This window comes from Argopecten irradians, chromosome 9, assembly GCF_041381155.1.
Source record: "Argopecten irradians isolate NY chromosome 9, Ai_NY, whole genome shotgun sequence".
Lineage (NCBI taxonomy): Eukaryota > Metazoa > Mollusca > Bivalvia > Pectinida > Pectinidae > Argopecten > Argopecten irradians.
Genome location: NC_091142.1, coordinates 23456204 through 23483502, shown reverse-complemented (window position 1 = coordinate 23483502; position 27299 = coordinate 23456204). Strand labels below are relative to the sequence as shown.

The 27299-nt window shown below is 34.3% G+C and overlaps 2 protein-coding genes across 3 annotated transcripts in view; one reads left to right on the top strand and one right to left on the bottom strand.

Moving 5' to 3' along the window:
- LOC138331823 (corrinoid adenosyltransferase MMAB-like) overlaps nt 1-18850 on the bottom strand; it is a 41569-nt gene extending 22719 nt beyond the window's left edge. Inside the window, exons 1-8 of the mRNA XM_069279635.1 lie at nt 18715-18850; nt 16312-16370; nt 15687-15780; nt 15096-15153; nt 14766-14838; nt 12903-13000; nt 12525-12589; nt 11775-11834 (exon numbers count right to left, since the gene is read on the bottom strand). Of these exons, the coding sequence (XP_069135736.1) occupies nt 11775-11834; nt 12525-12589; nt 12903-13000; nt 14766-14838; nt 15096-15153; nt 15687-15780; nt 16312-16370; nt 18715-18782 (575 nt within the window). The 5' untranslated portion in view covers nt 18783-18850. The remainder of the gene's footprint in view (nt 1-11774; nt 11835-12524; nt 12590-12902; nt 13001-14765; nt 14839-15095; nt 15154-15686; nt 15781-16311; nt 16371-18714) is intronic.
- On the top strand, nt 18850-27295 carry LOC138331821 (mevalonate kinase-like). Of its 2 annotated transcripts, none has more exons than XM_069279633.1 (9): nt 18850-18967; nt 20598-20745; nt 21382-21529; nt 22363-22643; nt 22997-23042; nt 23404-23494; nt 24866-24988; nt 25541-25694; nt 26308-27295. In XM_069279633.1, the coding sequence occupies exons 1-9, from the start codon at nt 18896-18898 to the stop codon at nt 26454-26456; spliced, it is 1212 nt and encodes a 403-aa protein (XP_069135734.1). In that variant the 5' UTR covers nt 18850-18895; the 3' UTR covers nt 26457-27295. The 2 variants fall into 2 exon arrangements, with proteins under 2 accessions (XP_069135734.1, XP_069135735.1); XM_069279634.1 differs by having other exon boundaries at nt 26234-26372.
- Nucleotides 27296-27299: the final 4 nt, after the last annotated feature.

Genomic DNA, 27299 nt, shown 5'->3' with positions numbered 1-27299 from the left:
TCTATATTTGTATGTACGTACGTATAATTTTGTGTACACCGTTATTAGTGTTCATTTTCCTACTATTATGACGTACAGGACATGTGAGCTCGTAGGACAGTGACGAAGATTGTATGATTAATCATGTGGGCAGTTTAACGTATTTGATATATCTCTTATTTGTATGTCGGGATAATTTGAATTTCGGTCCCTGCTGCATGTTGACGTTTTCGTTTTCCCCCGGTCGAGAAATACATTAATATTTGTTAAGTCCGTTCTTGACTTTTTTCGTTGTTTCTAGAATTTGTTCTTTATCTTGGTTCAAATAAAGCATTTATTCTATTCTCCCAGTAGAAAATGGTTTGAATGTGATTATTATAATTAGATATTTTTAAAATATGAAAGTAATATACGGAATAAACATGTATTGGATACATGTAATTCCGAGTATTGTAGGTTTTTAAATCGAGTAGAAAGGGCTAAGAGTTATATATTTCTGAAATCGAAGTTAAGAAATGGTGTGTTCTTTTAGTATTGTATTTCAGACCAATTGTCAATGTCATAATGATTAACTCATGACGTACGGACTAGTATAATTTTGTAGTGCATACATCAATTGTCCTTTATAACAACGATACGTGTTTTGTACATAAGTTGAGTATTACATGAAAGTCCACCCAAAGGGAGATAATCCCCCTAATACTAAAAACTCGTTACGAGTTATTATACGCATTGGTCCAAGATCTTTATAAGAAATGGAGTAATTTTGCACTTTAAAAAAACCTGAAATTCTAATGTGTTTACCTATTCATTATCAAAATTGATATTTTTGAACCTAAATCTCAATCTGAATTTCCAAATTTATATGCAGCGGTTAGTCAAGAGTAATAATTTACCTGTCAGAAATAGCATATTTTAATTTTTTGAAATTCAAATTAGCAAACAAATCCAATCAGCTGCCTGGTTAAAATTCTTGCGTCCTGGCTTTGTAATCATATATATACACACGTCCCGTTTTGAAGTCCTTTTTTCATTTAAGTTTAGAATACTTATTCGAAGATTTTTAAGTACTAACAGTGTAACACGTAATATATGAACAATGTAACACGTGTTTTTTGCGTAAATGCACGTAATGGTGTAGCTATCCACCGCAATACAAGGGAGGGCCGTCCTTCCTTACGTGAACCCTAGCTGTTATAAAGGAAGGACTGTAACAATTTAGAACATACAAACAACCAAAAGTAAAGCACCAAACACAAAAACTGACAGTTTAAAAACCATTTAAGTGTGTGGCAGAGCCGTCACCTGTGACCAACCACATAAACACCGGATGTTTCAAACACAACCGGATGCTATTTGAGAAACTACCCGGGTTTCCCGTTTTGAGATCACAGAACCAAAATAAATTCCCAGAGATGACCGTGATTAACGTTTTGCTATACTATTCAGTTAAACATGAAGTTTATTCGAAAATTCTTTATACAGAATTTCACATCTACATGTATTGTCCGAACCACACATTATAACATTAACTGATGTAACCCGAGTATATCACCTCTCTGTAATAGGAGGAGCGAACTGGGCACAGTTTTGTTAATAACTACAACCTACACCCGGCTCCCTACCTGTGTGTTTTCAACCCAGTTCGTAAGGGTTTGCTTGATTTTTGCGAGAAGGAAAACTAGACAAATACTTTTAACACGTTAACAAAATTTAATTTAAAATGACATATTACACATTTTTATACAAGCACGTAGGGCCCGTAACAAACGACGAGACTAACACATATATTTACAATATATCCCCCGTCAACGCCCTCTATGCCCCACTTACAACCCTACCCACCCCATACCTATAAACATGCTCACCTTCCTGCTTCCTATTACCCACCTCTATTTAAAACCTATTAGGTTCAGGAACTCAATCCTTCAGTACAACCGCAATGAAATGGATACAACACACCATTTATATACCCGACTATAACAATACATGCACGATCGACCAATACGAAGACGGAACACAACACAGGCGCTACTCGATACAATAACATATTGTGCACGACAGCTCTACGTTTACAAGATACACACGGCACTCTTACATCTACATGTAGCACAGGACCACGACACTATATATATACCCTCCCATAAAGCACAAACTATTTACAAGCCCTGCTACCATCTCTATGAAATCTTCTGCCCAAAGGGGGATTCCCCTTAATCTGTTTTTTCAGTTGGACCAGACTACTTTCGTAAGAAACGCTTTCTGAATAATATTGAGTGAGATCGCCCGTTCGTTCAAGCAATCGTCCGTTCGCTAATATTACTTATATCATTACACAGGTGGAAATCCCGTGTTCTTGATCGCGATCAAATCTTGTGATAACTTAAATTTTGAACAATAGACATTAAAAATGGAATTTTTTTAAGGCCTTTTAGTTTATAGCATATGCTTTTTTCAAACGTCAAAGATATATCATGGTATTTAAGTCTTTGATTGTATCACTACGTATTGTTTTTTTTTAAACTTAAATGCAAATAAATATGTCTTTTCTGGCGAAGTCTCAGCATGCAAGTACATGAAACGCTATGGATGAAATGAGAGATCGTATCGTCAATTTCCAAATATTTTTTTTTTATGAATTACAAAGATGGTGTGAATGGCAAACCCGATGGGGACGTTGATCTGCGATAAATCAGTCTGTAGACTCTATTTAGCTTACTGGTAGGGAGCGACAGCGAATAATACAACATGTGTAACAAACATGAAAACATATACATGTTTTGTTTGTACGAACATGGTATACAAAGTGATGTTTACTGCCGGTAAAGGATAAGGGGACATATAATCATTGTATTAATTTTACCTGTAACTCTTGTGTATAGAAAGACAAGTTAGTAAAACTTAGTCTGAATGTCCGAATTTACTGTGATTGCGACTTACTTGACTATTATTTATATAGGATTGGATTTCGTAATTTTATGTTACCATGCTTGTATGGAGCGCTTCCTCTAAAGCTATAATACTATGGGGGCGCTTTATCATTGGCTTAGAGGTCATAGCCCCATACATGCATGGGTAACGTCATAAAAAAACGAAATACAATCCCTATAATTTACACTCACACGCGACTTTTTAATTTAATATTTGTATGGAGGGGGCAATAAAATTGGGGTGTCATTTGAAAGTGGTACGGTAATTATTCAATGAAAGTTGGTCAAATAGTGGGAGGAGCTTACTCTATTGAGTCTAGCGTATGATTTGACGTTCTGCTTCACGTAAGGTATGTAAACTTATTCCGATCCCGCTTTACGACAAAAAAAAATCAATATTTTTTATCTAAGTGAATGGTATATGAGTAAAGGATTAAGTTTACACCTGGTTTTGGGAAGTTCAAGGCAGGCGCTTTTGTGAGTGAGAGAGTGTGCACTGACCCTGACGTATGGTATATTTTGACGTTGATTTTGCCTTTGATATCCGCCGTATATTAGCCTATGTGTTTTTACTTGGTATGGTATATTAGGTGTAACCGTCTTTACTTGGTATGGTAGATGTTGGGCCGTCATTTACTTGGTAATGGTATATCGTTGTATTGTTTACTTGGTATTCGAAGGGTATATTTTTGTGTTGTTTTGACTGGGTAACCTCTATATATTTGTGTGTTTAACTTGTATGGTATTTAACGTGTTGTTTTACTTGGTATGGTATAACTTTACAATGGTGTTTGTTTTACTTTGGTATGAGTATAGTATGTTGGTGTTGTTTTAAAACGGTTGTATGGTATATTCCCGTGTTGCTTTAGGCGTCTCGCGTAAGTGGTTAAGTAAATTTACAGTGTTTGTCCACGATATCCTTGTAATGTGTATATCCTTGTGTTAGCTGTAAAATAAACACATGGGTATAAGTAATTTTCAGAGATGCTTATACTTGTATTCAGGTCAGAACGTCGTGTGAGCGTTTGATGCAGAGCTTGCGAGAGAGTGCTATAGCGCGCTGTGTTGTTGTTAGCTTGGCCGATTGGGTAATAAATATTGTGTGTTGTTTTACTTGGCCACATGTGTGATATTTTTGTGTTGCTTTACTTGGTATGTAGCATGCGAGCAACGCACGTTTTTATACCCAGGTATGGTATCCCGAAGTTTTCGAAAACACAGTTATCAACTGTGGCTAAATGGTATATTATTGAGATTAGTCGTCTGTACTTGACGATATGGTATATCCTTCTTATGCAGCTGTATATGTTATAAAATCTGGGGATAGAATCCATCGTCCATCTGTGTGAACACACTTCACTTGTATGTATATGTGTGATCGCGTAACTGTCAACACTAGGATTATCTAAGCGTGCTTGTTTTAATACACATAATTAAATTCTCCAAAGAAACATAAGACAAGTAGATATGTATATTACTGACCTCTCTCTATCAGATGGCTCACACGCCCGTCCACCGCCAGAAGACACGGAGACTATGACGAACATTAGGCACATGGTAATTTTACATTTACACCCATACATTTTTAACAAAAATATAAAGCACGTAGGCCGCCAAGTGAAGACTTTCGGAGTTTTGCTATATTTAAAGCAAAAATTTACAGTACTGTAGAAATAAATTTTTACAACAATACAACTATAGAAACCCGTTCTATCACACTACATATACACGTATATATGAACAATGTACACGTGTTTTGCGTAAATACACGTACATGTGTAACTACACCGCATACATGGGAAGCCGTCCTTACGTGACCCTAGCTGTTAATAGGACGTACATTTGAACAAACAAACAATAAAAGTAATGCACAAACCCAATAACTGACAGGTTTAAAAACCTTTTATGTGTGTGGCAGAGCCGTCATCTGTGACACCGGATGTTCAAACACAACCGGTGCTATTTTGAGAAACTACCCGGCCGTTTTGATATCACAGAACCAAATAAATTCCCATAGAGGACCGTGTTAACGTTTGCTACTATTCAGGTTAAATGAAGTTATCAAAATTCTTTACAAATTTTACATCTACATGTATTGTCCGACCCACACATAAACCATTAACTGGTGTACCCTGAATATATCCAATCAGCAGGCTCCTATATATTCACCTCTCTATGAAATCTTCTGCCCAAAGGGGGATTCCCCTAAATCTGTTTTTCGGTTGAACCAGACTACTTTCGTAAGAAACGCTTTCTGATTAATATTGAGTGAGATCGTTCGTTCGTTCAAGCAATCGTCTGTTCGCTAACATTACTTTATCATCACATAGGTGGAAATCCCGTGTTTTGATCGCGATCAAATCTAGTTTCTTCTTATTATTATTATTCTTTATTTTTCTTTTTTATTCTTATTTCCACAAATCTTGTTCGCAGGATATCTCAGGAACGAAATAAGGTACGACGCTCAACTTTGGACACGTTATGAATGTACATAAGATCTTGAAATGTACGTTCGATTTTTTACAAAAATGTTCAAGGTCAAGGTCATAGACGTAAAAAACAATTTTTTTGGAACGAAGTTTAAGCGCTCATAACTTCATTACCGTACGGTGTACATCGTTCACGTTTTGTTATTCAGATAGATCTTGACATTGCGCGTGCTTTTCCCATGCCATGTTATCAGAGATTATGTCAAGGTCAAGAGTTCGCTACGGGGTCAAACAAAGGTCAAAAACGAAATTCAACACAGAAAAGTTTTGAAAGTTGGATATGAAAGGGCATGCCCTCAGAAATATATATAATGACAAGTTTTAAGGTCATGTGATCCAAAATGGCGGAGATATAGGCCTTTGAAAAAAGGCTATTTTGGCGTTTTCCCGCCAAAAATTTTTAAGGTTTCAGCGCCTTTAATACTTAACACACATGCTTGATTTTTTGTATAGACATAGCATGGACGAATGTCTACAGAACTTATGCTGTTTTATTGACCTTGACATTCATTCAAGGTCACAGGGTTCAAAAAGCTTTAAATCTTTAAACGACATCTTCGTAATAAATAAGAGGTGTAGAGCGCTGAAATTTGGAGACGTTATGTACGTACATGAGTTCTTAAAATGTACTCTCGATTTTGGAGGATAACGTTCAAGGTCAAGGTCACAGACGTAAAAAAACTGCTTTTTTCGAACGAACTTTAAACGCTCATAATTTCATAACCGTACGCTACACAACATGTACGTTTCATTCTCCATGTAGATCACGATAATTCACGTTTTTTTCTCATTACATGTTATCAGAAATTATGTCAAGGTCACGAGTTCACTAGGGGGTCAAATGAGGTCAAACAAAGGTCAAAAATGAACTTTACCATAGAAATGTTTCGAAGGGCGCATATGAAAGAGCATGTTCTCAGGCACATAAAATGACCAAATTCAAGGTCATATGATCCAAAATGGCGGAGATATAGGACATCAAAAATCGAAATTTTAGTTTATATTTGCCCCTGCCCGAGACGTTTCAGCGCCTTAATACCTGTATGTACGGTGTTGATTTTTCATACCGCTGTTGTATGAACTTTTGTCTTCAAAAGTTATGGGTTTTAAAGGGATTATATAGAAAAATGGCGGAAATATAGCTCTCCAAATATGGCAATTTGTTCCATTTCCTTATTTTTCAACGTAATTTGTGTGCTCGTAGCGCCTTCATAATTTAATGTAGGGTGTTGATTTTTTGTAAATGTAGACTTTAACATATTATCTGTATCGGGTTTCAATTTCAAAGACAAAGCACTGAAAATGGCGGAAATGTAGCCCTCCGAATATGGCGTTTCGTTCATTTTTTTAAAGTAAATTTTACCGTTATTTATGAATTTTCAAAGAAAATTGTTTTGAATTAGATGTGAAAGAGCATGCTCTAAGACACATAAAATGGACCAATTTCAAGGTCATAAGATTCAAAATGGCGGAGATATAGGACATCAAAAATCGAAATTTTAGTTTATATTCGTCCCTGCGCGAGACGTTTCAGCGCCTTTAAACCTGTATGTACAGTCTTGATTTTTCGTACCTGTGTTGTATGAACTTTTGTTTTGAAAACAAATGAGTTGCAAGGGGTTATATAGAAAAATGGCGGAAATATAGCTCTCCAAAATATGGCAATTTGTGTCATTTCCTTATTTTTTGTCCCGTAATTTCTGAGCTCGTAGCACCTTTATCATTTATTGTAAGGTGTTGATTGTTTGTAAATATAGACATTGGCACATTCTCTGTACAGACTTTTAATTGCAAAGTCATGAATTTGAAAATGGCGGAAATATAGCCCTCTGAATATGGCATTTCGTTCACTTTTTAAACGTAAATTTTACCGTAATTTTTGAAATTTCAAAGAGAAATGTTTTGAATAGGATGTGAAAGAGCATGCTCTAAGACACATAAAATGACCAATTTCAAGGTCATAAGATTCAAAATGGCGGAGATATAGGACATCAAAAATCGAAATTTTAGTTAATATTTGTCCCTGCGCGAGACGTATTAGCGCCTTTAAACCTGTATGATTAATGTTGATTTTTCATACCTATGTTGTATAAACTTTTGTCTTCAAAAGTTATGGATTTTAAAGGGGTTATATAGAAAAAAATGGCGGAAATATAGCTCCTCAAATATGTCAATTTGTTCCATTTCCTTATTTTTTTCGTAATTTGTGAGCTCGTAGAGCCTTTTTCATTTAATTTAGGGTGTTGATTTTATGTGAATGTAGACATTGGCATATTGCCTGTACAGGGTTATAATTTCAAAATCACGAATTAGAAAATGGCGGAAATACAGCCCTCCGAATATAGCGTTTCGTTCACTTTTTTAACGTAAATTTTACCGTAATTTAAGAAATTTCAAGATAAAGGTTTTAAATCGAATGTGAAAGGGCACGCTCTCAGACACATATATTGACCAATTTCAATGTCATATGATTCAAAATGGCGGAGGTATAGAACATCAATTGTCCTTTCAGCGATTTTGTACAGTAGTTGAGATTACATGATGTCACCAAAGGGAGATAATCCTCTAATACTAAAACTCGTACGAGTTATTCTGCATTGGTCCAAGATCTTTATAAGAAATGGAGAATTTTTGCACTTTAAAAAAACCTGAAATTCTAATGTGTTTATACCTATTCATTATCAAAATTGATATTTTGAACCTAAATCTCAATCTGAATTTCCAAATTTATATCACGGTTATCAAGGAATAATTACCTGTCAGAAAACATTTTTAATTTTGAAATTCAGAATTAGCCAGCCAATCAGCGGCCGGGTTAAAATTCTGTCCTGGGCTCAATCTTATATATACACACGGGCCGTTTTGAAGGTCTTTTTTCATTTAGTTTTCAATACTTTTCGGGATGTTTTAAGTTCTACATGTACACGTATATATGAACAATGTACACATGTTTGCGTAAATGCACGTACATGTGTAGCTACACCGCATACATGGGAGGCCGTCCTTACGTGACCCTAGCTGTTAATAGGACGTACATTTGAACAAACAAACAACAAAAGTAATGCACAAACCCAATAACTGACAGGTTTAAAAACCTTTTATGTGTGTGGCAGAGCTGTCACCTGTGACACCGGATGTTCAAACACAACCGGTTCTATTTGAGAAACTACCCGGCCGTTTTGAGATCACAGAACCTATAGAGGACCGTGTTAACGTTTGCTACTATTCAGGTTAAATGAAGTTATCGAAATTCTTTACAAATTTTACATCTACATGTATTGCCCGAACCACACATTAACCATTAACTGATGTACCCCGAGTATTCACCTCTCTGTAATAGGAGCGAGACGGGCACAGTTTGTTAATAACTACAAACTACACCCGGCTCCCTACCTGTGTGTTTCAACCCAGGTTCGTAGGGTTTTGCTTGATTTTTGCCGGTGAAGGAAAACGAGACAAATACTTTTAACACGTAACAATATTTATTTATAATGACATATTACACGATGTTTTATACAAGACGTAGGGCCCAACAACGACGAGACTAACACATATATTTACAATATATCCCCCGTCAACCCCTCTATGCCCCACTTACAACCCTACCACCCTATACCTATAAACATGCTCCCTTCCTGCTTCCTATTACCCACCTCTATTTAAAACCTATTAGGTTCAGGAACTCAATCCTTCAGTACACCGCAATGAAATGGATACAACACCCATTTATATACCCGACTATAACAATACATGCACGATCGACCAATACGAAGACGGAACACAACACAGGCGCTCGATACAATAACATATTGTGCACGACAGCTCTACGTGTACAAGATACACACGCACTCTTACAGCTACATGTAGCACAGGACCACGACACTATATATACTCCCATAAAGCACAAACTATTTACAAGCCCTGCTACATCTCTATGAAATCTTCTGCCCAAAGGGGGATTCCCCTTAATCTGTTTTTTCAGTTGGACCAGACTACTTTCGTAAGAAACGCTTTCTGATAAATATTGAGTGACATCGCCCGTTCGTTCAAGCAATCGTCCGTTCGCTAATATTACTTATATCATTACACAGGTGGAAATCCCGTGTTTTGATCGCGATCAAATCTAGTGATAACATTAATATTATGAACAATAGACATTAAAAATGGAAATTATTTAAAGGCCTTTTATTAATAGCATATGCTTTTTCAAATCAAGATATATCATGGTATTTAAGTCTTTGATTGTAACACTAAGTATTGTTTTTTTTTAAACTTAAATGCAAATAGAATGTCTTTCTATCTCAGCATGCAGTACATGTATGATGTTGGAGCTAGTATTTCAATTTCCAAATATTTTTTTTTTATTGACAAAGATGGTGAATGGCAATACAATGGGACGTTAGGCATAACCTGTCTTAGCCTTCTTATATAGGTGGTACAACATGAAACATATACATGTATATATGTACGAACATATATACAAAGTGATGTTTATAAAAGGATAAGGGGAGATAACTCAGTATTAATTACTGTAACTCTTGTGTATAGAAACAAGTTATAAAACATAGTCTGATTCCCTTTCTGTGATCAGACTTACTTCTATTATTTATATAGGGATTGGATTTCGTTTTTATGTTAACCATGCTTGTATGGAGCAATTCCTCTAAGAATATATTCTATGGGGGCGCTATATTCTTAGAGGAATTGCTCCATACAAGCATGGTTATCATAAAAACGAAATCCAATCCCTATATTTACACTCACACGACTTTTTATTAATATTTTATGCAATAAAATTGTCATTTGAAAGTGACGTAATTATTCAATAAAAGTCGGTCAAAAGTGGGAGGAGCTTACTCAATTGAACAGCGAATGATGACGCTTCACGTAAGGTAGAATTATTCATCCGCGACGACAAAAAAAAATCAATATTTTAGTCAAGGACGTATATGAGAAGGATAAGTCACACTGGGTTTTGGGGAAGTTCAAGGCAGGCGCTTTTGTGTTTGTGCACTGACCGTGACGTTGGGCGATGACTGATTTTCCTTTGATATCCGCCGGCGCAGCCTTTGATGTAGCTTGCGGGTGCGAGGGTTACCGTCTTACTTTCTGAAGCGGGGCCGTCATTTCATGAGCTGTCGATTATTTTTAACGAAAATTTAAGACATATCCTCTAAATATTCCGTCTTTAAAGCAAGTTATATACGTCGTGAAATTTAATAAACTTTACAATGGTGTTTCGTTTGACTCGATAAGACAAGTATTTGTTGAGAAAAAACGGTTTTTATTCCCGGTTCATAGGCGTCTCGCGTGGTGTTAAGTAATGTAAAGAGACAGTCACGAATCCTTCTCACTTATAAATCCTTGATTTTAGTGTAAAATAAACATGACAAACAAAGTAAATTTCAGAGATAATTTTATTTAATCAGGTCAGAACTTTAAATAGGTATTCAATTTTGCTTAAAGTTCATATATAGTGTAATAACATAAAGTATTTGTTCACGGCCACATGTGTGAACTCGGTGTGACCGTTATTGTGCAGCTAGGCGAGGCTGACGCACGCTTACACACTGGAGTTTTCCGAAGTTGTCAAAACACCAGTGTTCAAGTAGCTAAATTTGTTTGAGATTGTCGTCTGACTTGACGATATTACATCCTTCGGAGCAATGTGATTATATAATCTACGCTTAGATCCATCGCCATCTATGGAACAACTTCACTTGTATGTATTTGTGGTGACGCGTAACTGTCAACACGTGGATTACTAGCGGTGCTTGTTTTATAATACACATAATTAAATTCTCAAAGAACAAAGACAAGAGGATATGTTTATAACTGACCTCAGCTCTATCAGAGGGTCTCACGCCCGTCCACCCCAAAGACTCGATCGTAGGACGAACATAGGCACATGGGTAATGTTTACATTTGACACCCATCATTTTTAACAAAAATGAAAGCACGTTGGCCCGGTCGGGATATTTTTCCTTTTCCTAATACAATTGTTAATTTAAAAATTGTTTGAATCATATATAAATATAAAACATGTATATATTGTTTAGATTTTTCCAAAATTCTATGAAAAACAACAATATACACGTAATGTTGCGTCAAAATGTAAACAAAGCCATGTGTTTTTTTGTTTTTTTTTAAAGTAGTCCTTTTACGTTGCACAGAACATTTTCATACGCAAGTTCAAAGTTCAATGTTACCATGCAGTTATGGTAAACAAAATCGGCTAGTATTAGAGTATAGTGACCAAGCCTAGCAAGTGTAAATATACATGTGTATATTCTAAATTTTCATAACATTTGAATGAATTCTATTCATATTCATATCTCATTGAATTTTAGCGTATATATATTCTATTTAAACTTACCTGTTTAGGTATTGAAGGGGTTCACCACTTATTTCACCACTCCGTACAAGAGGGGTCACTCTATAATAACAGTTATATTCCAATAATTAAAGGGAGCAAATTACAATTCAATGCAAAAGTCATTAAATACAATGCATGTACAATGTAACAGGCTTTTCTAAAATTGAATGTGATTCAATATATCATTATAATTTACATGATCAGCCTTTTGTCTAGAACTATGTATATACTCAAATCACTCTTACAGTAGTGTGTTTACCTTATAAGGCGCATGCTCTTGTCTAAAAAACAATTCCATCAACTCCTCAATGAGTATGTATTGCATTGTTTAACTTACATGATATAGGCTCGGGTATTGGTCCGGTGTACATTTACATATTGTACCTGTTTAATCGTATTTAATCGTATTGCTATCCTATTTGGAATACCAAAGGTATCAACAAAAATACTTATCAATGTCATGGAATTTGTCAGTATTTTTTGCTATATGCTTCATAAGGAATGCAGAACAATATTCATGCAATATTTTGCTGATGGTGATGTAACAGAATAAGTCTCACAAAATTTTGTCCCTTTAAATTTAAAGTATATATTAGCAGCAGTTAAAATTAGTTACAAATGTATTGCATAATGATTGTAAAATAAATTAGTTTTGTATATTACATATTATTGTCAGTATTTTTGATTGGGAATTGTTGACAATGATCTTTAAAAGATCGAAAATTAATCTCATGTATATATATAGCTTACTGTCTTTCTGCTCTGCGACAAATGGTCCTTGCCAGATGGAGAGAAGCTGAAGACTTGCCCCCAGACTGTAATTAACACATATAATATATTTTCACATTTATACAAAAACATTTGAGGTTTTTTTTTTAACCTTAACTTCAATATAATTGGTTTTATACTATTACTTACTTGACCTTAATTAATATGTTTGCAAAATTATACAATACAGTGTATGTGTATAATCTGTCTATTTTGGAAATTCACTGAAGAAAACCTTTACTAAGAGTGTTGTGTTTTCTTTTGCTGATAATTTGTAAAGTATATTCACATTACAGATATCTGTTAAATTACACTTTCAGAAAAAAAAATTTTTTTTTTTTAATAAGTTTAATTACTTACAGGGATGATAAAATTTTCTAAGGGAGGTAACTCTGCTGTGTAATCATCAATCAACCTTTCCAGATCTGTCACATGCTTGTTACTAAAATGTGTCATCTCTGAAAAATAAAAAATAAATTAATGATAGGTTTTCACGTAACAACATACATATTTAGCATACATTTGCAATAAAAATAATAAGTGAATAAGATAATTTCATAGGACATAATTGATAAAGTTAAAGTTGCTGGGAGTATTAGAAAGAAATTTTGCATTTTAGGTTTTTACGGTGGACCATCCCTTCTGTTTCCTCTCAAGGATTTTGTTCATTTTTTGATATTTTGATTTTAGGTATACCCTGATCACAAAAACTGCATAAAAATCATATGTCACTGGGTTAATTTTTCTTCCATGGTTGCTTAAATACATGTATATGCACTAATGACTTAAAATTCCGGATTTTAAGGATTTTTTAACAAATAATATTCCTCCCTGTAACATCCCTTAACATATAAATAATATGCCTTAAACATGTTCATACTTTCAGTAGGTGATATATAATTCATAACTATATCCAATAAGCTGGGTTTTGCACAATAAAACAAAATATCGTTATTTTAAAATTAAATCCGGACCCAATTTTAGTGAAAAATTGCATCAAAATAGTCATGTTTTATTTTTCCTAAAAAAAATGATCTCAAGAAAAAGCGATTTTTTAGAATTTCCATGAAGATCAGCTTATTTGCAATCAGAAAAGCCAATAAAAAGTATACCTCACCGCATTATGTTTCAAAATATGACCGATTTGCTTCCTAATACCCCTTAAATTTTGGCCTGAAAATGTTAAAAAATAGGCAAACCGCAGCACTTTTCAATGTTTTATGTTATTCATTTACCCTTGTTAGTTTTCTATATTTATTATATTATTGGAGCATACCAGATAACACAATAATTACATATCTTGATGATTTCATTTATTTGTTATATAAAATATAACAAACCAGTTTGCAAGCTACATCTAAGCCTGACCTCAAACTTTCAAAAAGAGTCTAATTCAGCAGGAAATATATGAGCTTTTTCTGAGACAAATAATTTGCTCTGTGTGATACTGTATTAAAATGGATTATTTCTCGTTATAGCTTTTTTAAAACCTATAAGTAAAGATTTTAACAAAAAATAAAATGAAAATATTTTCCAGCAATTTTATTTCCGTATTTGTCCGGACGAAAGTTAGTATACCAGTATCTTATGAAGAGTGCCTATTGAAGCTAGATACTCAAATGTTTCCATTCAAAACACCACTAACTTCCTTCAGCATCCATATACTGTGTAGATTATTTCTATTATGCAAAAAGATAGGTATACAATTCTAATGATATTCATTTGTTACTACTGACGTGAAGTTTTTCATTTTGGGTCCCCGTAAATCCATGTGTAGGCCTATTCCATCTGATTGTTTAGCGACTATAGTAATGCCTGAATTTTAATTCATGCATGAATCTTCAAAATTATACTATATTTACCAATTGTCACAACTTTAGATTGATGCACTTCAAGTAAACACTCAAAAAGGTTCTAGACCAAATACTTGCTCGAATGCCGATTTCAGAAGCGAGTTGTAATAGATGGGTACGGAGAAATAAAATACGTTTGCCGGGATCTGGATAGCGATGTTACAAACGTATGACGTCACAGAAGGGACGGTCTACGTTAAGTATATGCAGATTTAAGGTCCACTAAGTTAAGTTACCGGATAGTTCATTGAAATTGGTTTATCACCTACAAGATACTACCAATTGTCAGTGTTGTCTCATGGACGATTATGGATTGATGCTATATATTAGCATTTAAAATCCTCAAAATTTGACATGTACATGTACATACTTAAATGTGAGTCTCTGGCAGATGATAGAGGTGTGGCAACACATGATCCAACATCCTGGAGCACACACTGGATCTGTACAAGTCAATTACAGAAAACATTAGTGTGTGTGACTGGTGGCTCAAAGTGAAAAGAAGGTAATTCAAATTTCCCTTTGAAGTATGCTACAGAGGTATTATTATAAAGGATATTATAGCAAAGGTTTTCTAGAAATAAGGAGTAAAAACCATATGATTGTGTTTTCCTAGAATTCAATTTCTAAAGCTATCATAAAGGCTAATCATGTACTTATATAAACAATTAGTATATACAGAAATAAATATTTCACTTACTTGTTCTAACTCTGACAATATGGGTAAATTAGCCTCTTTACAGAACTCAGCAGCCAATCTGAAATTAAATTCATAAACAATAGCTGTGTACCCCTTCTTTGACATTTGTTATAAAAGTGTTAGAATCTTAACTTTCTGATTCTAAACCAACATATCCAATTTAAGGGTGTAAATTTGTAATAATTTAAAAACTTGGTCCCAAAAATGAAATTGATCAAAATTAAAATGTAAAAATGACATATCGTTCACATAAAATATTCAAGTAATATAATTACATTTTTGGTAGTTAAATATTTGGAATAAGTCCGGTAGGTTCCTTTTGATTAATTTCCTTTACTGCAAATCAACTTTCTTTTCATGCAATTTACTTTCAAAGATTTTGTGATCTATGCAAATTCACGAAAGTCTATCTCTGTGCTTTAACATCTACTACATGTATATAGTATAGTATATTAATCAGGATTTTATTCAAATTTTAAATTTGCCAATATTACTATTCACAAACTTGTTTTGAAATAGGATTCACAAAATAAATTTAGCAGCCGCAAAAGAAAGTTTAGAGTAATTGAGAGCATGGGGACCTATGCTTACCCAATGGCACAAGAAAGCTCATCTGTGGACCCTAAGGCTTCAAATATTATATCACTTTTTGGTCGTCGTTCCCCTGTGTAGGTCGATGATGAACCTTAGAAAACAATTATAAGAAAATTGAACAAATGAAATTGTAATAAAAAATATATCACACATCTCATGTAGCCATGTTGTGGTCTATAATAACAATTCACATTTTCAGTTTTTATTTGTAAATTGTAAAATGATTTCTTTAGGTATATTCAAACATGCATACATGTACATGTGCATCAGGCATAATAACCGAGAATTTTACAGTGCATGCTATCTGTGTTGTAACTAATGTTTATAGGGCATCATACATGTTTGTCTGTCCTTTTAAATGATTTCAACAGCTTCATTCATCAAACCTGACGGATTTCAATAGATTACTGATATCATAAGAACAACAAAAATCATGTCAAAATGTTTGCCAGGTTATTACACATATAACTCAAGTTCTACATAAAACTTGATATAATCCAGGAGTTATGGTGACATTTCCATTTCCAGGTAAACTGCTGTAAGTTACTGTACATTATTGTAACTCTGGAATATCAAGGATGGCGTTAAATGCCCCTAATTGTCTATCAGAAATTCATATTACCTTTATCTCCTGTTTTTGTGTAAATCTTTGGAAATTTTTGTCCTTCACTTTTCTGAGCTCTGAGAAATACACCAAATTAATATGAATATTCATCATTACATGTAGAAATATTTTTATTGAAAGAAAACTGCATATGGTCACCTGTGTACACATATTCCATTAATCGAAAACACTAAACAAAATATAATTGTCAATTACTGACTGAATAGTGTACTCCAATAAAAAAACCCAATTGGCATCATATAAGTTAGGAGAATTATAATCTAGCTGACCCAGTTTCATCATACCAAGTTCTTTTTTGGAATTCCTTTACATACATGCCATACTTTTCTAGAGGTGGTAAGGGAGATTGATAACCATTTTAAGGGATTTTGGTCTCAAATAAGGGAGGTATACATGCGACATATATGAATAAATTATATATCTGCTTTTTTATGATGAAATTCTTTGCAAAATAAACACAAACATATAATTTCATGTTCTATAACAATTTTGCTTCATTTAGGTATCATTTTTCACATTGCATTTGCTTTCTTTGCTTTTTGGAATACAGCATTAGTCAGAGTGTAGCTGAAACAGTCTGCATTCATATTAAATTTTACTGAAATATTTAGGAATGTGTGGTTTTACACCCAGTGCTGGAGCAGTTCTATTGTTCAAAATATTAGACTGGGCTTTTTAATATATCTTTCCCAATAATGGATAATTAAAGATAGATAAAGTTCTTAAATTTACAACCACTAAATTTAAAAAAAAAACAGAATTGTTACAGTAGTATTCAAATCATGATTTAATCTTAGAGAGAAAAAAAAGTAAATTTCTTTTTAATTTGATTTATTTAAATTCAGTTACTAATGATAATTTTTATTATTTATATATTTTTTTCTAAAAATAAATTCGCACAGAAATTCTAAAAAAAAATAATATCTTTTCCATTTTTAAAAACGTGGTTATTAGGAATTCCGGAAATTCTATAAAATCAGGATCACCTATTACAATTGCCCAAAATGGCGGTCATTACGATTGCAAAGTTTGTGTGACATCCAACAGATCTAGATAGACCTATTTAATATTAAAAACGTGAGTAAATCATTTACAGTTGTAAGCAGTATTTGTTTTGTAGTAATGCTCACTAGCTGTAGTCTTAAAATTTATTGAAAGGCCAGCTGTTTGTTTTCTAGGCGGCCAAACGGCTGCTTGACTTCAGTTTACGTAATACACAGATGTGAGTGAAAGTGACACCACAGGCCAAGATGGAAATAGCGCAAGGCTGCTAATTAGGGTCACTGGGGTGTTGGTCAGGGGGTCAGGGAGTGGTTACTCTTGTGCCAAAATTAACCTAGCATGTACACAAATGTGGCGACAAAAATAAAACGGAGGGGTTTACAGAATATGGGAATTTAGACTCTCCTCCCTGGAGACAATAAAAGGCTTTAAAATACTGGAAGTTTTGTCTCACACCGGGAGGTATGGCATGTATGCCTTTATTCAAAATTCTCCACATCGTAGGAAAGCATTACAGAAGTAATGAAAATGTCCTTAACTTAACACATTTTTCTTGAATTCTGTATTGTTTTCCTAAGGAGATTTTTAAATAAATTATTTAAGTCATTTACAAAATTTTATCATTGAACACATACATTGTACTTGAATCTTTTAATTAAAATCTTCATAAAAGTTGGTAGAGGTATAGCGGGATTGGACTAGGTCGATCATCGGTGACCAGGTAAACAGTGTAGCTCAGTGGTAGAGCTGTCGGCTAGTGTTCGGGGGTCCCGGTGTAATAGCCAATTCTTTCCCCCCTGCTGAAAGTTTCCCTGGAGAATTCTTTCCCTTCTCTAAGGTTCGATTCGCGGTCTGATCGCTACATTTTCTCCTCTCCTGCTGCAGAATTGGCGCCCAACTAAATAACCTATGGTGGTGGTCTGTTGGTGTTTGGAAGCCGGTCTGGTAGGTCTTCGAGAGCGAAGACTTTGAAAAAAGAAGGGAGGAGTGTAGCCGGATTGAACAGGGTTGATCATCGGTGACCTGGTAGCTCAGCGGTAGAGCATTTGGCTAGTGTTCGGAGGTCCCGGGTACCATTTACCGTTCTGGCCACTACATTTTCTCCTCTCCTGTTACAGAGGCTTTATTTTCATCTACTCACTCAGAAGAACATGAATTATATCTATTGCGTATTTACTAATTGTTGTGTACACTCTATGTCTATCGTCCTAACAGTTGTCATTTAGTAGTCATATTTTATCACATACAATCAGCTGTCAAATTAATGTACATGTACTAGGCTTACATTGTAGATTGTACTAGTACAAAACCACACCGCCCAGCTACATTCCATTTACACCTACAAATAAAACATCACTTATCATATTAAACCTGAGCATGCATCAGATATATACTCACGCTAGCAGTTTAGAGTATGTGGCTAGCCCTCTAGTTGTCTGTCGAATGACTGTACTGATCTGTGACATGATGACATGTGTAGGTTACCAAAACGAAAGTAACCGGAAACGCTTTTTAATACCTCCACGTTGAAGAGCTACGTGTGTACTTTCACTTTATCTTAAGTCACGCGTTGACGAATATGGACAGAATAACCGTATCAGCTCCCGGGAAGGTAATTCTACACGGGGAACACGCTGTTGCTTACGGAAAGGTATCTATTTAAAGGTTTATATAATTAGATAAATTTGATCATTTGTCATTAACTTTTAATTTTGTACTGCATCGTGCATTTTCTGTTGGCTTAATTTGGCCTACATTTAGCTACATGTATCGTCATCGTCATCATCATCATCATCATATCATCATTTTCATTATCATCATCATCATATAATCATCATCATTATCATCATCATCATTATATTTGGGGACACAATTGATATTTTAGAAAGCAAAGAAAAAGTGGTAAACCATACATTGATACATGTACATGTAATATGCACTAATTATAAGAATACATGTATGTTGGTTTATGGATTATTTATAATGTCTAATGTACACCTGTATAACAGGGTGGTTTTCACTAATTCGTTTCATTGGTCACTAGTTGTGTATACCTGTGTATGTGTGTCCAGTTTACCTTAGCTGCAATATTGTAGCTCAAAAGACTTTAAGACAGTAAATGATGTCGTCTTTAGAGCTACAATTGGTGCCTATTACTACTAATGGAGCAAAGTAATGATTATGCAAACCATTATAAAACGTTTATTTACATTTCATCTTACTTGTTCGATATCGCTTACTTACTAGGCAATAAAACTGAACCACATAGATTATCAAATTGCCACCAAGGCATTATTTTTTACGTAATACATATAAACATCTTTCTGAAGGGGATTTTTACCGCAAGTCCAGAAATTGTGAATATGACGTCGTGTGAGCGGTACGGTAGATATTAAGAATGGTAGTTATGTTTGTTTTGGACAAAAATAATATGTAAATGCATGTATACGCATAAAATAATTGGAAACCTACAAAAAAGTATCGAAAACTGTGCCCGAGTGATTTTCGGAGGCAGCGCTCCACTACGACACACAGGGACCAATTCGTACCCGGCCGAAAAGTATAGTAGGCCGGGTACGTATATTCGTTCTAAGTTTACCTGTGTGACATAGTCAATTGTTGTGTCCTTGTATTGTCTCGTTTCTGTTTTGTGGTCATTGTAATTGTCTTTGTCTGGTTTTGGCGGGGAAAGGAAAAAGAGGATTTGACTTACGACCAGACGGATGTGATTATTTAGATTACTACGTATTTCCATTAGACCCTTGACCCATTGTCAAGGTAGGTGTTTTATTTATAATGTACTATATAATGTAGGTTTTAATTTGTGGCTGTCAGTACATATCGACTGATCGACATATAGACTGCATGTGTATGGTATGCGTATGCAGTTAATATAATATGTAATCCAAATTAAAATTTCTCATGTTTGCCAATAGCAAGATCGTCAGAATATACAGTTGTTTCATGACTTATCAGTCACCAGTCAAAACTTTTTTCCCCCGAGTTATTGGGACCGGAGGCTTAGGGAAACAGTTTATCAGGTTGTCCCAACACTGACGGGAAAGAGTACTAGTTTGGACTGTTAACTGATAAAACATATGTTCCTCGCCAGTCACACTCAAACCATTGATTGGTCAATAGTTTCTGAGGATTTGTATATTTGTAACGGAAATCAAGCAATTCATGTAATAACAGACGAGATTACTTTATTTATATTTATATATACAGAGTCTCATAACAAACATCTGCTCAATTGCTCATTATGTAATTGAATTTTCCAGAAGGCATTGGCAGCCAGCTTAAATCTCCGAACCTACTTGACTTTAACCAGAAAAGATGATAAACAAATTAATCTTCATTTTCCTGATATCGACCTGAAATTGTCCTTACCATGTGAAATCAACACATCTGAAAACAATTCAAAAAATGGTAAGCTTAATTTCGGATATTCAGTAATTGTTTGAACGCATTTTGATAAATGAAATCAAAATGTAACATTTTTATTATTTTTCCTTTGCTTTTGAGATCACCTACATAATATTATTTTCAGCATCTAAATAATATATCAATAGCATGTAGCAAACTACATGTAAACAATATTTAAATGCATGCATGTTTGCTAAATGTGCCTACAATATTTATCATCTTAGCATAGCCTAGGTAAATTAAAAATTCTATTCACACATGTACAATACATGCTGAGATAAGCTCAATTTAGATAATAATCAAACTACTGAACCATAGATCAAAGATTTGATCCATTCTAGCAGATGCATAGAAATAGTTTATAATTATTGTAAAATCAGCTATCTAAATGCAAGCATGTATGGATTCAATTGACCAATCACCAGACATTATACAGCCTTATACTCATATACACATACCTATACATACAAGAAACAGAAAGTGTACATATTCTATGTCAAAGCAATAGGCGTAGCATACACAATACAAAAATCATAATGAAAGTCACAAGTGCTGTCCAAGAGATTTGATTGGTAGCTAGCGATCGGTCATTCAAAGAAAATTCTTTGATAATTACCGTATCAGACTTAATTGCTACAGGAGATGTATCCAGTCCCATTCCTGCCTCAGACAAAGTTATAGAAACACTTAAGGAGGTGTCTGGTTTAGACAAATCTGCTTCATCATCACAGACCTTAGCAGTAGTATCATTTCTGTATGTTTACTCAGGGATATCAAAGGCTAGCAAGTAAGTGGACATGCAGAGACAGGAGCCTTTTATAAATTTTCTAAGTTTTAATGTAGCTGTTGTTAATAAGATAAAAACCGTAGTTCAAATGGCACAAATTTATTCTTTGAACTAGTGATATAAATATATATATTTTTAAGGAAAAGTCCTATACAGTAAAACTCACTCGTGTCAAACACGGTTGAATGGAATACATAATATGAGTAAAATGTTTCAAAAGGTCCTGATTTTTTTCCTTCTTCTTTATAAAAGTAAATAAAGCACGGATGAATCAAACACGCTTGAATCAAATACATTTTGCGGTCCTTTCCTTCTAAAATATACCAATATTTCCTTTTTTGTGTTGAACATTCCGGCGTCACGCTGTCTCAGGTAAAAGTCAAGTCTCAGTCCGATTGACCAAACATGACTGCATGATCAACCCTAACAGTGCTAACGAACGTCTTGTTCATGTATCAAGTTCATTATCAGTTTGACAAATCTAGATGGTAAAATGTACTTCCTGTCCTCTATTTCATCTATCCATTCTTTATGTCATTATATATTCTTGTGTTCATGATAGGATATCAAAGGAAAATATAATTAATCTGTGTAAAGCTGTATGACAGGAAAACATATACATGACACCATTAAATCTGTTATGGTTTAATGTTTTTAATTGCATTCAGGTTTTAAAAAAAAATCAAAATATTTAATTGCTTTGAAATTCATACTTAGTTATTTAGCTTGTGATTGAATACTCCTTAGTGCTAACCATAGTGTCTATTACTACTAGTAACATCTTAAATGAATATATTTTTTTGTATATACATTTCATTTGTTTTTTTCCTCAGAAATCCGCTTCCTGCTATAGATATTGAGGTAAAGTCGGAGCTTCCCATTGGAGCTGGCCTAGGATCTTCAGCTAGTTATTCTGTCTGTGTAGCTGCTGCACTTCTACAGCTAGGAAACCACATTAAACAAACAGAATCAAGCTCAAATAGGGTTACAGATCATTCAGACCAGACTTCCTGGACCAATGATGAAACCAAACTCATAAATAAATGGGCACATGTTAGTGAAAACATTATGCATGGAACGTCATCAGGAGTAGATGTTTCTGTGGCATCTTTTGGTAAGTGTGATTTTCTTTACAAAAGGTGAGTCAAAGAAAATAAAAGAACTGAGCATCTTTTCCAGCTTCTTTTTTTGGACCTAATTCTTAATTTCCTAACTTATACAATTGTAACTACCTTGACATTTTTGCAAATGAATCTAATCACCCAATAAATGTCCCTCCCCATTTTCCAGACCATGTGTTTCTTTCATTGTATTTAAGCCTTTATTAAATGAATTATGAAAAATCTTAATGGCATATTATAGTTTCTATGTTTTACTTCTTTTGCAAATAGAAGTGTGAATTACTTATTTATTATTTCGTGAAAGGTGCAGAATTTGGTTGAGGGAAATGTCATTTACCATTTACAGGGGGAGCTATAGAATTCAAAAAAGGAAATATTCAAAATTTATCTGAGTAAGTAACATAATAATATTTACATGATTGTATTGTAAAATATTGTACAACATTTTGGTTAATTAAATTATAAATCTGCGAACATTTATCCATTTTGTATCATTTTGATATGTTCATCTTCATACCATCTTACCATAAACAATTGATCCTAGAGCAGTAGCAATGTTCACTAATTTTATAAATCTCAAATATTTCACACAAAAGGAGTTTCAGCAAGGTCAAAGTATTATTATCTCTTTGATATGCTGTATTCTTCATCAGACAGAGTCCCCTCAAGTTTCTTGTAATCTCTCATTACAATAGTTATATGTATGTAATTGTTAGTCTGTATATTCTATGAAGTGTATATGTTATGTTTCAGAATGCCAGAGACAAATATTCTTTTGATCAATACAAAGGTCCCCAGAAGTACGAGAACCTTAGTGTCACGTGTAAAAACCAAATATGATAAGGTAACTTTAAACATGTTTCATGTCACATTTTCAGAATTTTGTTTCGAAGGCTTACAAAATTATAAACATGTTTACCAGCTTCCCAGCTTCTTTTCTTTATTTTTTTACATGTAAGTGGTTATGTTTGTTATCCTTCAATATGATAGATTGTAATATGAATTTAAGGCAATGCCTCAGAAGAGCGCAGCTACATATAAAAATGTAAATATAGTTAGGATAATAACCTCAGATTTAGATTGCTGTTAACTTGTAGTCCGATCATTGATTTTTAGTAAATGCTATTCTTCAATACTTGTGTCTAGCAGTCGTCATATACAGCAAGGATTTATAAGTGAGAAGGATTCGTGACTGTCTCTTTACACTACTGAACACCACGCGAGACGCCTATGAACCGGGAATAAAAACCGTTTTTCTCAACAAATACTTGTCTTATCGAGTCAAACGAAACACCAATGTAAAATTTATTAAATTTCACAACGTTTATCACTTGCTTTAAGAACGGAAGATTTAGGAGACATGTCTTAAATCTTCGTTAAAAAATATGACAGCTCATGAAATGACGGCCCCGCTTCAGAAAGTAAGACGGTAACCCTCGGACCCGCAAGCTACATCAAAGGCTGCGCCGGCGGATATCAAAGGAAAATCAGTCGTCGCCCAACGTCACGGTCAGTGCACAAACACAAAAGCTCCTACGTTGTACTCCCCCAAAACCCAGTGTGACTTATCCTTCTCATATACGTCCTTGTATACAGGTTAGAAAGAAATATTCAACTAGATTATTTCATTTTTTTCGACCTTGTTCATGCCATGTGTCAAAAATGCGCGGGAATATGTGGCGTCATCTTTAGCACCAAGCCTCCTGACGTCACGGCTGACGGTGCCGTGCGCTTGACAACACACAGACAGTATATTATTTTGACCAGAACATTTATTGTGTCGTTCTTATCCTTGTGTATTTATTTAAAACTACTTAAAGTAATTTCATAGTGTATCCTGGTGATACGTTTTGCCTACAGAAAAAAAATAAAATCTCGTCGTGCTGATAACGAGAATTAAAACATGGCTGCCTGCATGGAGGCGCGAGACTTTTCCCGCGGGACACGATTTCAAAGTCCAAGGGGTACTGGAATGTATTGGAATCTATATGCTCACACACGTGTTATGGTTAGTAGAGCTTCGCTCTGCGCGGCCAAAGGCCGCGCAGAGAGCTGCGCTCTTATAAAAGTTAACTTTGAATGCACTTGACAAATTATAATTTGAAAACAATGTTAGATTTGTATGAATATGTCTGTGATTGTTGATGTTATGTCTAAATATCATGTATGTTTTGAAAAAAAATAAAGAAATATATCTATTTTAAACTATTTGTAGTTTGAGGACATTATAGGACCCATACTGGACACAATAGAAGCTGTGACCACCAGGAGCATTAACACTTTCTGTACACTTAGGGAAAATGGACAGTCATCGTCGTCACAATACAAAGACCTAGAGGTAGGTGTTAGGATCTGTATCAGTTAAAATAAGCTATCTGGATCCAGTTTCACAAACATTCTTTAACTTTAAGGAATTCTTTAACTTAAAATTCCCCATAGGAAAGCATTACAGAAGTTAGGATAAGGAGCCTTTCTTAAACTCTTAAAATGCTTTTATAAGGCAGCAAATTTTAAGTGAAGAAATTAATTCCTTAGTGTTAATGAGTGTTCGTTAAACTGGGCACTGATGGTTTCAAACATTTGCATGTATCATGTTGAAGCCAATAAGAGAAGTTTAGAATCTGTAATATCCCCAAAAAGTTATGATTTTAAGAAAACATATGAAAAGTTCTATATCAAAGAAAGAATACATCATAGTCATGTTGTTGACATCTGTCTGACACTTGGTAGGTACCTTTGTAATGTTCCAATGAAAAGATCAATATTTATAAACCATTGCTTTGTAGTTTCATCAAAAGCAATAATGAGCATACATTTGTACATTGTATATTCACTGGCATCATGAAATAAAAAAAACCTAGATAGAATTATTATCATTTGTCCATTTCAGGCACTTATAGATATGAACCAAGGCCTCCTGAACACATTAGGGGTTGGTCATCCGAGACTGGACCGAGTATGTGAGGTCACTGCCTGCTCTGGTCTCCACTCCAAATTGACTGGAGCTGGCGGAGGAGGATGTGCTTTTTGTCTCATAACACCAGGTAAATAATACCATTTATAGCCTTACAGCACTTTCACAGAATTTTTCAGTTTTATAAGGCTAGATGAAAAGATAAAAAAGAGATGTCTCCATGCAGTAACGCATTTGAAAAAGGAAACTTGTATATATATAAGTTTGTTTAAAAACTTCAATTTTCATTTTCATCTTTACCGTTTTTTTTGGAAAACTCTTTTGACCTGATGGAGACCATGGGTTTGATATCTAGTACGATGTCTCTCTCATACATTGTAGTGTGCAGTATTTTAATTTACATTCGCATTTATGACAGCGCAATAAGTATAACACTTGCACCACAATTTCACTAAACAAAAAACAAACTTTGGATGCTATATGTTTTGCTGGATGATTAGGTTTACTTATAGGTAAAAGGTTGTTTCATTTGCATTACTTAAATAATTATGATGGTATGCTGACATATCTGGTTTTGCCAGACTGGTGTTTGATATAATTATTTGTTTGTATGGTCAACTTCTCTTTAATTATTTCTAATCCATTTCTTTGAACTTTGCAATGTTGTAGTATGGATGTTTCCATGACAACGGCTCTTGCTAGTATATAATAATCATAATATTCAACTGCACTAATATCTTCAGGGACTCCTAAAGCTGTTGTTAAGGAAGTGATGTCACAATTGAAAGATGAAGAATTTGAATGCTGGGAAACAGATATTTGCGGAACCGGAGTGGTTAGGCATTGGAGTCATAGTGAACATTATAATATTCCTCCTGGATTTCTGCCATAAAGAAGTACTAGTATGGACAAGAAATATAATTTCAATATCCCAGAATGTGAATGACAGTTTTAACGAATGTATATATGAATGTGCAAAGTTATTTGATTAATATGTGAAAGATTAAAATAAAATAATTTTGATATAGAAAGTTGTAAATAAAAAAATTATTTCCCCCCTTTAATATTTTCTAAATTTATCATAAAATAAATCCAGCCGATTGCAATCTGGATTACAAAAACGATGTAGTCTCTATTTCTTAATTGATGGGGAAAAACTCAAAAGGACTTCACAAACGGTATTTTTGCAATACAAATGCAAATGCAAAATCTAACGGTTAGCATTATAGATTGATTTTAGGTGTTTAAATTGTTGGCAATGGATGCACGTGAATTTAATCTGATTTTAGTGGTTTTCCGGCAAGAATAGTTTCACAAAAGTATTGTATTGAGTGCATTTGTTTCTACGAGTCCAACCTTCTATAAAGGAAACCTCTTTATAAAGAACACTTGTTTATAAAGGACAGACTCACCAATTTACCATATAGTGAAAACCAAGTAATTTTCGTTGCAAGTTAATTTCACGTTTTCACGCATAGCGACCCAGAGTATGTTCGCAGTTTCTGATCACATGGTGTCCTTTTTAAACAGGTTTTGACTACATTATGACTACGCGAAGTCTTCATCGAAATGACTTTTTCAAAATCATTTTTTGTGTTTAAAGTTTGAGCGCACCAAAATTAGAACGTTTACGATATGTGATCCATGAAATGGTTTTATTTCTATGTTCGTCCGTATATAAACAGTAAGGTACTGGCAGCGCCCGTCCCTCCGACCAACTGTCTAGGGCCTTTGT